This window comes from Polypterus senegalus, chromosome 1 (assembly GCF_016835505.1).
Source record: "Polypterus senegalus isolate Bchr_013 chromosome 1, ASM1683550v1, whole genome shotgun sequence".
Lineage (NCBI taxonomy): Eukaryota > Metazoa > Chordata > Cladistia > Polypteriformes > Polypteridae > Polypterus > Polypterus senegalus.
The window spans coordinates 244,075,877-244,090,762 of NC_053154.1; the positions used below are offsets into that span (position 1 = coordinate 244,075,877).

General features: G+C 39.6%; 2 protein-coding genes across 4 annotated transcripts; both read left to right on the top strand.

Annotated features, from left to right (window-relative positions):
* Window positions 1-1,518: 1,518 nt before the first annotated feature.
* LOC120540346 (cytochrome P450 26C1) lies at window positions 1,519-7,382 on the top strand. 2 transcript variants are annotated; one of them, XM_039771032.1, is made up of 7 exons: window positions 1,519-1,756; window positions 2,176-2,549; window positions 2,959-3,183; window positions 3,759-4,034; window positions 4,628-4,783; window positions 5,013-5,364; window positions 5,960-6,140. In XM_039771032.1, exons 2-7 carry the CDS (start codon window positions 2,346-2,348, stop codon window positions 6,049-6,051), a joined length of 1,305 nt encoding a protein of 434 aa, XP_039626966.1. In that variant the 5' UTR covers window positions 1,519-1,756; window positions 2,176-2,345; the 3' UTR covers window positions 6,052-6,140. The 2 variants fall into 2 exon arrangements, with proteins under 2 accessions (XP_039626966.1, XP_039626958.1); XM_039771024.1 differs by having other exon boundaries at window positions 1,520-1,756; window positions 5,013-5,360; window positions 5,960-7,382.
* Window positions 7,383-9,918: 2,536 nt separating this feature from the next.
* Window positions 9,919-14,686, top strand: LOC120540356 (cytochrome P450 26A1). Of its 2 annotated transcripts, XM_039771046.1 has the most exons (7): window positions 9,919-10,798; window positions 11,096-11,320; window positions 11,490-11,771; window positions 11,909-12,058; window positions 12,146-12,280; window positions 12,394-12,546; window positions 14,015-14,686. In XM_039771046.1, exons 1-7 carry the CDS (start codon window positions 10,610-10,612, stop codon window positions 14,357-14,359), a joined length of 1,479 nt encoding a protein of 492 aa, XP_039626980.1. In that variant the 5' UTR covers window positions 9,919-10,609; the 3' UTR covers window positions 14,360-14,686. The 2 variants fall into 2 exon arrangements, with proteins under 2 accessions (XP_039626980.1, XP_039626990.1); XM_039771056.1 differs by lacking the exon at window positions 12,394-12,546.
* Window positions 14,687-14,886: the final 200 nt, after the last annotated feature.

The following is a 14,886-nucleotide window of genomic DNA, read 5'->3' on the forward strand; positions in this document are numbered from 1 at the left end:
GCGTTAACAAAAATTGTCAAAACGCTTTGGGTGAAGTGGCATGGATGCCTCTGTCCACCCTTCGGGCACCAAAGCACGACCTCCGATGGAGCACAACTAACTATGCGTAATACTTACTGTATGAAAGCCTGGAAGGCACCTGGACTTGCGGGCCTGTCGAGCCAATGAAGGTTAAACTTAAGGACACATAAAGCTCAACAGGTGCCAAGCCAAGCGCCACAATGCCCTCCAAACGTGCAAAACTATTGAGTAAACTAGATTCGGTCAGGTTCAAATTGTTTTCACGTTTTATTCAACTCAGGAATTTATTTACTGTGATCTAAAACGGATTTAAAGTTACTCTGTTTCACGTATAACAAACACAAAAAACTAATTAATATGTATATACTTGTCTAATACATACATGTAGTTCATACCTCATATTTTACTGTACTTGATATTTTCGTTTTTCGTGTACTGTATAGGAACGAAGGTGAGAAGACTAAAGAAAACTAATACGTAAGAAGCCGGAACTGTAACTATGTGTTTTTTCTCGTCTCCTGAAAGTTCGAAAGTATCTTATTCATTGTTACGGCACTGTTTACTGCATGCATTGCTCATATAGTGTTTTGTTCGAAAGTTGCTTTTACCAATTTGTGCATTCGTTATAGATAAAAAAAACCCAAATAGGACATGTTCTGGAATTAATAAGTAAATGAACGCCCTGTCTTGTATGTCCTTATTCTTCCTCTATGGAAAACGCGTATTTTCTGCATTCTTTCTTTTTTCCATTGACGATATCAGATCCCGTTATATTATGTTTTATCAAATAAGGCACTTGAAAAAATAAATTACATAAGCAGCAGAAAAAAAACTCTGACCCACGTGGTATGGGCTCCGGCTCCCTGCGTCCCTAAAGGTTGATTCAGCGGGATTCGGACAACTTAAAGATCATTTGATTTGATTCACGAAAGCATTTTATTTTACGTTATTTGTAAATGATTCCTAAGGTGTGTGTGGGTGTGTGTGTGTTTGGTCTTCTGGTAGCAGGGAAATCTCACTCCAATCCAATTATTAATGAGGATGTCTGACATAGCTTTTAAAAACTCGATTCAGCTCTTCTAGTGAAGTGCAACTTGTCATAATCCAATGTATACTAATTTACAGTGAATCGGTTAGATTTAGATAGCAACTAATAACACTAATAAGCATAAAGGTAAATAATGTAAAAAATACTATGGATGACAAAAAAACGAGGATTACAGACACCTGCATCTGTTATATAGCTGCTCCTTCCGAAGAAGTGGACAGCGTGGTGGCAGCGACAGCGAAGTCGGAGGGCCGGGGTGTCCAGTGTCGCTGACTGACGCTGGATTACCAGGCTCGCACTCAAAGAAGGCTGAGCTCCCGATTCGAAACGATTTCCTGTCATTGGTTACCTGTGTCTTCAATGAGCTGCTATTCGATCCCACAGTCGGCTGCGGTCTCTCTCTCTTTCTCTCTCTCTCTCTCTCTCAAAACCCCTGTGCTCCCCACTCTCTCAACTTTAGCGCACCTAATCACCACCCAACTAGACTGAAAAGCCTCCTGGTTTATGACGTCCTTTAAAATATTCAAAACAAAAAAGGCACGTCACTCTGAAGGTGGAACATACATTTTGGTAATATGCATATAACTCTTCGCAAGGCACGACGTGCTAAAAGAAGATAAGATCTTGGAATGAGGCTATTACTGGACAGTAGCCAGTCAGGAGATATGGCCTTCAATTTAAGGCAGTGTAAGTATGCCATGCTTCTTTTCAGTTATGAATAATTTGACTAATGTAACAAAAGTATGCAGAAAATTAACAGTGTTGCCCGTGTAAAAATAACACTGTGCCGCAAAAATAAATGAGTTTGAAAAGTTTAGTGTTCAACGTAATTACAGGTATTGTCAAACTGATATTACTCAGATATGATATTACTATGTGGAGCACTTCCTAAGGTACTCCACATGTTTATACCTACTGCTACAACTTCAATGCAGTTAAAATAAAACACCACTAACAACAAAGCCAAGAGGACCCGAGCAACTAGCGCCGGTCTTAGTAATGTCAGTTATTCACCAATAGACAATGTATACAAAAGCCCGACCGTTTGTTTTAACATTTAGTAAAAATAAAAATACTGTATTTTTTAATTACTGTTTTATTTTCAGACCACTAAAAAGGATGCAAGCTACTAGCGGACAAAACATTTTCAAGGCTCAATGAGGAGTGCGCCGTATCATTTGCCATCGCAGATAAAACAAAATAATTATTTAATACAGCAGTTTGTTTCCCAGCAAAGAACAAAACAAATCAAAGACTACTCGATCGGCCGTTGAAGATGTCCCTCATTGAGATTAATCCTTTTTCATTGCTGGCAACGACCGTCACATCTGTTTTATCTGTGCTCCTGCTTTTGGCCGTATCCCGACAATTATGGACACTTCGCTGGACTCTGACACGGGACAGGACCTCTGTGCTGCCTCTTCCGAAGGGATCGATGGGATGGCCTCTTTTTGGGGAAACCTTCCACTGGCTGCTTGAGGTACTGCAACGTTTAAATGATTCTGTATCTTCTCTACAATATGAATTTGGTTTTCAGACAAAATTCTCATAGTATAGTTGCCGTTTTAAAATGTTTATTTATTGCATTGTCGTGTATATTATACATATTATATAGTACATATAATCACTGTTTATTGGCATCAGTGTCCGCGCCACCGGAATATGTATATCTGCTTTCAAATGACTTACTGTACGTGATAATATGATGAACGGGCTAATTGCCTCCACCTGACTTATTCTCTGGTCCAACTGGAGACGCATCTGAAGCACAGTGACCCCCAGAGCGGTCCAAGTAGTCATTTCCTCGCAGCAGCGCTGCGGAGCAAATGAACCACAGCGCGTAATTCATTGGTATACCCGTGAATTTAACACCTCTTTTTTTATGGCAGGGTTCAACTTTTCACATCTCTCGGAGAGGAAGATACGGAAACGTTTTCAAGACCCACCTTTTAGGCAAGCCTGTAATTCGTGTCACAGGAGCCGACAACATCCGGAAAATACTACTGGGAGAACACAAATTAGTGAGCACCCAGTGGCCCCTAAGTACCCGCATCATCCTCGGCCCTCACACACTTATAAACTCAGTAGGGGAGCATCATAAAAGGAAACGAAAAGTGAGTATGCAATGCCTGTAGATAGCAAATATGTATCTCGAATCAACCGAGATATCGAAAGTATACATTTTCTTGAGTCATTAAGGGGCGCTACAATCTAAATGTTATACAGTTCCTATGGTAACCGTGGAACTTTTAAGATTTGGTCTTTTTGTTTTAGTAACAATCAAATGTAAACAATGAGCACGTGGGTCACATCATTCAACTGCCCACTCGGGCCTTTGTTTAATCCAAGACAAAAAAATATTCAAGTTGAAAGTAAAGGATGAATATACGGTGTGTCAGCAGTGAGGTTCTCTGGCCCTGTCCTGCAGGCGCGTATAACCCCGTGATGGTCTGAAGTCATTTTGACACAGCTTGAACTGTAAACCACACCGTGAAAGGCCCAACTCATAACAGTGTGCACAGTGGTTGAAACTTAATGGGCTCTACTTGGATAAAATGTATTTAAATGAAAGACACTACAGGTTTACAGATGCTCACGCAGGTGGAATAGGATTACCCGCGAGCAAAAGTGAAGTATTTAAAAAGACAGAAAACAGGTGTTTAATTATTTTTCTTCTTTCTTATCCTAGATATTCGCGACAGTTTTCAGCCAGGCAGCTCTGGAGAGTTACATTCCTCGCATCCAAGAAGTTGTCCGCTCAGAAGTGGCAAGGTGGTGTTCAGTGTGCAAAGCCATCAATGTCTACTCTGCGACCAAAGCGCTCACTTTTCGGATTGCAGTGCGCGTCCTCTTAGGCTTCAACATTGAGGACGCTCAGTTAACGCATCTATCCAAGACTTTTGAGCAACTTATGGAGAATTTGTTTTCTCTGCCATTGGACGTGCCATTCAGTGGTCTTCGAAAAGTAATTAATGACCTTTTCCTCCTCATGCGTTTAGTATTTACAACATGCTAATAAAATGAATATATTTAGAGAGGTGAATTCGTTTCGGGTAATGATAGTTCGCGCGTTTAATTATGGAGACCAAGCTTCCAAATGACTCGTTGAAGATGAGATAAGCAGCTTTCCGCTTGTGTGCAATTTAAAGTTATCGCGAAATGATTTGTCTAACTTTTTAGCTTTAAAGGCACACTAAAAGGAAAAATGATTCATGGATAAAATGTTAACATGGTTGAAATGGTTAGATCAATCGAAAGCAAAATGATAGAATTGTTTCACTGCGAAAAAGTTCCTGATAAATGTGTTGTAAATAATTCTGCAGCTACAAATTGCAATATAATGTACAGCATTATTTCTTTTTTTGTGATCTCTCACTGTTACACAAATAGTATCCTTATTATGTATAACTAACTTGAGTATCGGTTAAACATTTTTGTAAGAAATTTGTAATAAAAAACAGGAAACAGTCTATAACGAAAAAATGTTTATTCCGCTTGATATGCAGAACTAACCTACATTTGTGCATATTTTTTATTTTATTTTGCTTCGTTCTAAAGGGGATCAAAGCACGAGATATACTACACGAATGTATGGAGAATATCATTTCTCAAAAGCTGCGTGAGGACCGATCTGAAACGTATAGCGATGCGCTCGATTACATGATGAGTAGCGCCAGAGAAAGCGGTGAAGAACTGAGCATACAAGATCTAAAGGTAAACTGAAAACATACATCTTAAATTGTTTCCGCTTCATAAGCTCATGTGATGCCTTGGGATTACCGCTTTGAATTTTGCTACTTTAAAGCTTCGTTGTGGTGGAAAACAAAACAAAGTGCCATCCTGGTTAGCAGCCAATCCGAGATTTGGTCTTATAAGTAATAGCTAGATACCGGTGATAGAATTTGCCTTTTCTTTTAAAACATTTCCACCCCTTCCCTTGTAGGAGTCTGCAGTTGAACTCATTTTTGCAGCTTATTCTACCACCGCCAGCGCCAGCACATCTCTTGTCCTCCAGCTTCTCAAAAACCCGTCTGTGGCCGACAAGGCGGCGCAGGAGCTTTCATCCCAAGGCGTCATCTGTGCCGAGCACTCTGTACCGAGCAGCGCACTTTCGGAGGCCCAAGTGATGAAAACGACTAAATACTTCAATGAGACGAGTCGCCGGCCGGAACTCAGTTTGGAGAAGCTGGACCGACTACGTTATCTCGACTGCGTAGTGAAAGAAGTTCTGCGGATCCTTCCACCTGTTTCGGGAGGTTACAGGACAGCACTTCAGACCTTTGAACTGGACGTAGGTATTGAATAACCGTCCTAGGAGACTGAACCTATACCTGTAAGACCAAACACTTCCTAAGTGTTTAAACACACACACTGACCTGTCATACTACAAACCTGGTCTGTGAAAATGCACGTGCCAGTAGCTTGTGCAAAATAACCCAGGTCATATGATTGGGACCATTGAAGGACTTTAAAACACTGGATGGGAATGGTAAAGCGGCTATCTCATATGCATCTGATGCTGCCCCCTAGTGGCAAGTTATTAGAGCCCAAACAGCATTAACGTACTGTATTTTCATATAATAAACGGCTCATTTTACCCTGCATGTAAGCGTTTTTGTTTTTTGGAAAACACGATTTTTAGAAAACACACTGATCTAATATACATAAAAAACATAATTGCGCCTTCCGTAGCTGGGTCCATGATATTACCATTATGGTTATCTATTCAAAGTGCATTGCGTTAAATGTCATTTACTGGGTATGTTAATGCTGCCTTTGTCTTAGATTTTTTTAATTATAAAAATCAGTGTACGGTACAACTGTGTGCTATCACATAACCGAGTGAAAGTCGAACAATAAAAGATTAACATCTATCTGTCTTATCCACAGGGCTATCAGATACCAAAAGGTTGGAGCGTGATGTACAGTATTCGAGACACTCAAGAGACTGCAGCTGTTTATCAGAACGCATCCCTGTTTGATCCGGATCGTTTTGGTCCAGAAAGGGACGAAGGCAAAGCTGGACGGTTCAATTACATCCCATTTGGAGGGGGAATCAGGAGCTGCATCGGCAAAAAACTAGCCCTCATTATCTTAAAAACTCTAGCCGTTGAGCTACTTTCTGAGGCAAAACTGGAGTTGGCTACAGCAACTTTCCCTAAGATGCAAACAGTCCCTATTGTGCATCCTGTTAATGGACTACACGTTTATTTTAATTCCTTGTATACGGAGGCTGAGAAGTCCGACCAAGCATAAAGAGACGGTCGTGTGGGTCTTCGTACGACAAGAGAGTACACCTAATCTATTGCTGTTAAGTTTTCGCGAGAAAGAAAGCAGTGTATACTTAAAATTAATTTTCTTATTTAAACTTTAAATTATTTTATATATAGTTAAATATGACACTTGGAATGTTGTCTCATAGTAGTGTCTAGAAATGTAAAGGACAATTTCGGTATGTGTTAATTTAATGGCTGTTAGACCGTGGGAATCAAATTGTTAGTAAAGTATTCTGCGCGGTAAAGGTATACGTCTGTGAACATCACCGTTTGAAAGGTTCTTGACTTATGCAAAATGTTTAATAAAACAACGTGACCAAAAATAATGATTAAATGTATTATACGGCTATAGCTTTTATGGAGTGCAGAATGCCTGAATGTAAACGAATAGTGTTTGCATTGGTGTCTTCCAGCTCCCAGAATGCACGGAGACTTACCTTCTTCGGTGATCCTGTTTTGAAGAATAGAATTATTATTTAAAACTATTAGCAATGAAAACGTTAGTCTGACAGTTTCATGAAATTTGAAATAATGAAAGCATAGAGAAGCAAAATATTTTCGAGTATATCTTATATGGCACTTTTTACCGGTACTGTTTAGGGTTTTTTAACAAAATGGGACAAAAAAATGTAGATTCGTGCAGAATACCCGGCTTTTCCAAGTGTGTAAATCCCTAATTTTTTTTTTTCCTTCTGTTGCATATCTTGCTTTAAACCGAGTCCTGGAGTATTCTCTGTGATGGCCTGGCGCCCACTCCACGGATGTCCCCTGCTTTGTGTCCGATATTCTCAGAATATATCTTGGCTCCCCGCATCACAGGAATTTCTTCAATAAATAGAAAGATAATCTGTTTAATGGTGGATTAATATCGTTTTGCTATATTTATGTAAAAGATTTAAGCAAATAAAAATTGTCCGCTGTTTTCGAGAAGCAGATCTCCGACAATCGCTTCAAGTCTGTGGTAGGTGATGTATATTTCTGGTAAATGACATAGTATAAGTAATAAAAAAAGGTTATGCTCTTATTTAAGAGCGACTTTCGACTTTGTGATTCTGTGGTAGAAATACTACTTCTTAAATATTTCCCTTGGTTTTAAATCAAACAATATTGTTCCCCCAAGTGATTTTTTTTCTTAAGCGACGCGGTGCAACTGCAAAAGAGGAAGGACTCAAGTGTGATCTGACTCGTGTTGGCAGGGTGACCCCTTTGTGAACCAGAAGACATGCACTTCTGACCTTGCCTAAAAGGTGAATCTTTATTGACAATACTGGTAAATCCGTAGGCGGTGAAAATATGTGTCAATGACTAACTTTAATTAGTCAAATTCTCAAAGCACTTTAAAAACAATTAGCTCCTGAATGGATTTACAAAATAAAATACCTTGTAACCAACAACAGAAGTGATTACCAGCTATAAAATGCCACAGAAACCCGAGGAATCGGGGCATCGGGAAAACAGGTAAATGTCAACCCACTTGGAATTAAATAAACAAACTATAAGGTTAGAAACTTAAGTTTTCAATTTTGAGCCTTGATACACCAGGTTAAGGCTCATTGGTCGTCACGATTTCTTTCAATATTCTTTTTTTATATGGAAATACTCTACTTTTTTCGCAAATAATGGAACTGTGTAATTTAAGGATTATACATGGGGAATCGCCGTTAAACACATGAAATCGGGAGCCAACCAATCGCTTCTTGGCAAACTTTGGATTATTCTACAGCAAAAGGGGCCTTACTTGGTTTCTGTGGTTAATTAAAACTCTCTATTTGAATTGCGTACTCTTTATCTCTTGACCCAATTACCAGATCAGTGTAAGTTGTTTTAATCATGCTTTTTGGAGATTGGCAGTAGCTGTGGGGAGATAATAGCGGTTTCCTGCAGTAATTATTGGTGCTCAGGCTCCCGTATCTCGTTATTTGATGGACAGTGAACTTGGCGAGGTTTCCTTCAGAGTTCACCCAGATGTCACGGTCCGTGTTGTAGGTCACAAGCAGGTCAGCGCTTGGGAATGGAAAGCACCCCCGGGGAAGTGCCGTGCACTCCGACACTGATCGGGGAAGCAGTCGGCAGTGACTTCTCCATCCAGCTCGCATGCATCCCCTTTCGACTTGGTAAATTACTTTGTTTGTGCACCGTTGTGGACGGGTGGAGTCAAAGATCGGCGTATTTTCTTCCGTGCCTTAGTAAATTATCTTGCAAGTATATTCCTATTTAGTATTCTCAGAAGCTGGTAACTTTGATTTCGATGCGATGGGAGAGCTTCAGGAGTTTATAAAAATGCGCCGAAATAGAAAGCCATTCTCGGGGAAGCATGTGACTCGGGTGCTAATACTGCAGCAATAATCAGCAGGGGGAAAGCAATTTACTGCATATATCTTTTGTGAGTGCTTCATATCCGCCGCATGAAGCACCTACGCCAATTCACGACTGTCTGTAAACTCCAGTTTCGTCATCCTGTTTGAATCTTTTATCAGTAGCTTTACAATTTAAAAAGGTATGAATCCATATGCTGATTACATGGATAAAATCTGTCTAAAGAAGCAACGAAGGTGTGCAAATTAATATAAGTTCAGTTTATTATACAGCACCCTTCTAAACATTTTACAGTACCCAAACAAGCATAAGTCCTTAACAGTCACTTTGTCAGACATTTAAAATGGAAGTTTCTAAGTTCCATACAATCCTGTTTGACAAGTACTGAAGTGTTTGAGTAGGGGTGTTGTCTAACTCTAAAACAAGATTTTGGATAATTGCTTTGGACAGCTTTATGCATTTTACGTGAACTGCTATTGAACTTCTCGTAGCACACGCCCATCACTTTCAGCATCTCGAACCTATTCGAATTCCCTCCCGGCGTCAATCCATCGATCTTTAAACACCAGAAGCTGCACTTTGTTTAATTTTGTAATCTTGCACGGTTAGTGAAAGATTCTTTCAAAAGGAATTAAAGCGACATGTGATCGCAGCATTGCTGCAACTGTCTGCTCTAATCTGCCAAACAGCTGAATCAGTAAATAAATCAAAAGCGCGGCGATGACAGCAATACAAGTGACCATCACAATAAGATGTGTGATTAACGATGGTTGTAAAATTGTATAAGGGTCATCCCATACGTGGGACACCATATGCTTTGAATGGTTGTGTGTCGCGGACCGGGCGCGGAAGAATCAAAGGTAAACCACAGGGCACCGTGTCACGTGGCACAACAGTGAAAAGTGCGACCCGACAGGCGCACAAAAGCGGGGGGAGAGGGGGCGTTCAATGGGTGGAGGTAGAGGTATGCCGATGCTAAGTGGGACGGGACGGGACGGGGGCGCTACCCATTCTGAATGCAGACGAGCAGCATTGCGTGCGTTGTTGACCTTACAGCAGCTGTAAACGCGTCTCCTGATGCTTGTGCATGCCATTAATAACAGGGTTGGCTGTTTACTTCTTTTAATATAACCTATTGGTGATTCAATTTTTTTTAATCTGACCCAAGTTTGAACCTGCAGTTACAGCAGGATATCATAATTTTAGAATCTCTTAGCGAGCGGACACTGCCATCCTTTGCCTGCCCACTCCGGGGGGGTTAAAGTCAGGCCAGTACTGTCTATTTGAATGTAAGAAGTCCAGAAGGGTTTAAAAATATCCTAAATAATTGAAGTCGCGCCCAAGTTGCAGCGTTATAACAATTTAAAGTGTAAGTGAGAACTAATGCAAGGTTATCTTACACTAGGCTTTTAATTATTTCTATTAAATCTAATAAGTAACTCAGACTGAAACTCTTACATTTGCAGCACACAAGTCTTTCACTGCAAAATGAAAATTAGTTTACAAAAATATCAGAAAATGGATAAACCCGCCCCAGGCATTAGCACCAACACCTTCAGTGTACGCTAGCAAAGTGCTTCTTACAAAGAACCTTCAATGCTTCCTATTGTGCTTGGGCATTAACACCTTTTCAAAGTTAAATCCAAAGGATTGTCCACATACTACAGGAGGTAGTATTAGAATGCGCTTATAACAAATGGTTAAGGATTTTGGAGAGCGTCACCATGTGGGCGGGGTCAGTGAAAAGGCACAATCCACAATTAAAGATGAACTTTCTGTGAACTAATTTATCTGACTAAGGTAAAAAAAAAGAGGCTGAGACCTGGAAAGCGTATAAAAGGAGGCATAAAAAGGATCAAACTCTGTCGACAGCAAAACCTTTCAACAGTTTTCCTCCATCACCTTAGACTATAAGCACCAGCATTGCTGCAGCTACTTTCAGAATACAATGGTTTTGTACACGCTCTTTGCGACTTTTTTTTGCACCCTCGTGTTGCCACTTTTGTTATTTTTAGCTGCAGTGAAACTATGGGAAATTTACATCGTAAGTGGAAGAGATCCTACTTGCCCGAGTCCTTTGCCCCCCGGTACGATGGGGATACCGTTTCTTGGTGAAACTCTTCAGATGGTTCTTCAGGTAAATTCATATCTTATTTCTACTGTCCGCACCATTGCTGGGGTTTTCAGTGCTGTCCTCGACATCATTGAGGCGAGATGAATTTATTTCACCTATGCCAAAGTGCAGCAGCGCCACCTTCGTGGCGTCCTATAAGAGCTGAATCACCCTTGCTACCGTGTATTGCTTTATGCATTGATGATTTTGGATGGCTAGGTTCTCTTATGTTTAAAGTTGCACATTAGTTCACGTTTAAACGATCATTGTGGCTTCTTTAAAGGAAAAGAATTGTAACACTGATTAATTACTTCTTTACAGAGGCGAAAATTTTTGCGCATGAAGCGCCAAAAATACGGGTTTATCTACAAGACGCATCTTTTCGGGAGCCCCACCATTCGGATAATGGGAGCTGAAAACGTGCGACAGATTTTGCTGGGGGAGCATAAGCTTGTATCCGTCCAGTGGCCAGCGTCTGTGAGGACCATCCTGGGTTCAGGCACTCTTTCCAGTTTGCACGACTCTGAGCACAGAAACCGTAAGAAGGTAGGGCGTATATTCGAATATCACCTGCTATGACCACAAATAACCGAGTTAGCTTTCAGTTAACCGTATACTAACGACCATCTGAAGTTGATGATTTTATATATAACGTAGCACAGAAATGATTGAAAAAAATTATGCCGCATACCGACCTACTTTTGGGTTTCTGCAGGTGATCATGAGGGCGTTTTCCAGGGAGGCTCTGGAATACTACGTTCCAGTCATAGAGGAGGAGGTGAGATGTGCAGTGTCAGAGTGGCTAGCAAGTGGCTCCGTAGTTCTGGTATATCCGGAGGCAAAGCGCCTCATGTTCCGCATTGCCATGAGGATACTCCTCGGGTTTGAACCCGAGAAGACTAAACGAGACGAGCACGAATTGGTGGATGCCTTTGAAGAAATGTCTAGAAACCTGTTCTCTCTGCCCATTGATGTTCCATTCAGTGGTCTATATCGGGTAAGTAACCAATTCACTTAAAGACACAGTTTATTAAATACTTAAGTGCCGAAAAACGCTGTGATTCGAAGGCATAGTTTGTTTTTAATCACACTATTTAGACCGGTGACCTTTCAATATCTGTTTTGTTTCCGCAGGGACTAAAAGCTCGCAATTTAATTCATGCCAAAATCGATGAAAATCTGAAGGAAAAGATTTCCAATAACAACTTCGACAGTCAGCACAAAGACGCTCTGCAGCTGTTAATTGAACATGGTGAGAAAAACGGAGAGCGGCTCAGCATGCAGGTAATGTTGTGAACAGTATTCAAAAAACCCGCGTGTAGCCCCCCACAGTCCAATCGCAGTGACTGCACTCTTGCGCTTTGTTTACAGGAGCTGAAGGCATCAGCCACTGAGCTGCTGTTTGGGGGCCATGAAACAACAGCCAGCGCTGCCACCTCCCTGGTGATGTTCCTGGGTCTGCATCCAGAAGTCGTGGAAAATGTGAGGAAGGAGCTCTATGCTAAGGTAGCGAACTAGGTGCACCGGCTCGTAGGTTTTAACACAGTGGGCACCATTGTCGTGGCTTTCACTGACATAACGTAAAAATACCATTCTCACTCTTTACTCTGCAATTCAAGGGGTTTCTCGGAAGCAGCAGCTCGGACAAAAGGCTAAGCATCGAAAATCTTGAGCATCTTAAGTACACTGGGTGTGTCGTCAAGGAGACATTGAGAATTAGTCCATCGGTACCGGGGGCTTTTCGAGTGGCTCTGAAAACGTTTGAATTAAATGTAAGTAAAATTTGCAAGAGGATTTTAATAGCTATTGGCGTAATACGACACCAGAATTTCTATTTTTATATAATCGTTCATGATGAAATAAAGTCCGTTTTAAATAGCAATTTGCTTTTTGCCCAGGTCCCTGCCCGCCAGTTACAAGACCGTTCAGTTAATACCTGTCACAGTGTACCAAAATAATTATTAAAATTACATACAGTGCAGCTACTCGAGGCAGAGATTATTTTCAAGACAATTTAATGATTCAAAAAGGCCCCTGTCTTAAATGACCAGTTATTTCAAACAACTCAGCCATTTATTTTCTACGTTTAATATTATAACGTTTTTGTCCCAGCACCACCAGATATATGGTTGTGTCCTATTATGCCAGATGGAATACCAGACCACTACACCTTACACATGCTCATTCATGTCCTTAAAATTTTAGAGCTGCTAATTATATTAACATCATAATCTTTATGATCAAAATTTAGCCTGGAAAAGAGCCATTCACTCAGTTGGAGAATGGGTAAATTCTACAGATGGTGACCAGTTTGGAAATTGATCTTGGCTCCCTGAATATACGAGGTAGCATCTCCAAACAATCAGGGCATCCCACTCTCCAACTTTTGTTATCCTTGTGATAGACTTTTTAGTTTTAGTGGCATGTATTTTTAATAAACAATTTAGTTTTTATTATACACTTCCAATAACATTGGAAACCACTACATCTTTTTACAGTAATACCTACATTCTCCAAAGTATACTGTTTTTCCTAAAGACTTGTACCTTATTCTTCAAAGGACAGTTTGTTCTTAACTTAATATACACAGTTCCATTCTTGTGTTGCAGCCTTACAGCCTACCCATTTTAGTCACAGTTTTTTTTTTTTTGTTCTGTTCTGTTCTAAGATCCTAAGTTAAGTTTTGAAGTTATTTCATATGTTTGTAAACCATTAAGAATGACAAACTATTTCTGTTGTTTAAGTCCAGTGTTGACATATTACAAGCAAGATAAAATATTCAATGGAATTTGTTTCAGACATACGGTAGTAAAAAGATAACATTTGCATACTATAAATAACAAGCTTTCCATACGCACAATTAGTCTCATTAAAGAGATGTTTGTGTTAAAGCCCTGGAATGTGTGGTTTACTAGTTAAAATGAATACTAAACTCAGGGAGGGTGCTCAATAAGCAGTCATTGATCTATTAAGCAATTGTCTAACAGCTGGATACATTTATTCAATATGTACATAGAATAAAGAGTCCACAGGGTCACATAAAACCGCAGTCAATAAACTGACAATTTGCAAGCAATTTCATGCTTGTCATTTAGCTTGTAGCCTCTTAAGCAAGTCCTACAATCATTCTGTTCATGTTTACTGTTTTCCAGAGGTCCTGAAACATTTGTATTACTTGTGTATCTATTTTTATAAACATGTCCATAGTTTTTATTAGCATTCTATTTTTTTTTTTAACAGGGTTATCAGATTCCAAAAGGTTGGAACGTTATTTACAGCATTTGTGACACACATGATGTTGCACCAATTTTTCCAAATAAGGAAGAGTTTAACCCTAATCGATTCATGGCAGATCTTCCTGAAGATGCATCAAGATTTAATTATATTCCCTTTGGCGGTGGTTCAAGAAGCTGTGTTGGCAAAGAGTATGCAAAGATCCTTCTCAAAATATTTTTGATAGAACTTGCAAAGAGTTGTAACTGGACTCTCTTAAATGGACCACCCACAATGAAAACGGGACCAACTGTTTACCCAGTGGACAATCTCCCTACAAAATTCTGCCATTTTATTGACAGCTACAAATAGTCTGCTCTATAATTCTGTCATTTTTTTTTTAAAGTTTCTGTTTAAATTTTAAAACATTGTATTGTCATGTTTTGTATTTAACTTGTGTATTTATATGTCCTTTTTAAATGTTTTTTTGTAAATAGATGCACGTGATGTGCATAAAACATGTACTTCTTTAAGCACTATATGTGAAATTAGAATAATTGTATTTTCTTTATAAATTTAACTATTCTATTTAAAGTAACAACTAAACATTAGCATTGTAATATTTAGTATGTTTACTGCAATTTATTTAAATTATACAAACTGTATGGGATTTTGGAAATAAATATTTTTGAACATAAATTACTTTTTTTCTCCCCAGACAGTTGGTTAGATTTAAGTAGCATATGCAATGAAGACTGAAGCCTATTGAAAAAAAACAAATATTGGCTGTTCTAAACCTACCCATGTGTTACCATGAAATTGCTGACAAAAATATGAATTGCTGAAATTTGCAATGACTGTAATTTGTATGCCCAGGTTACCTACAACACCGGATAGTA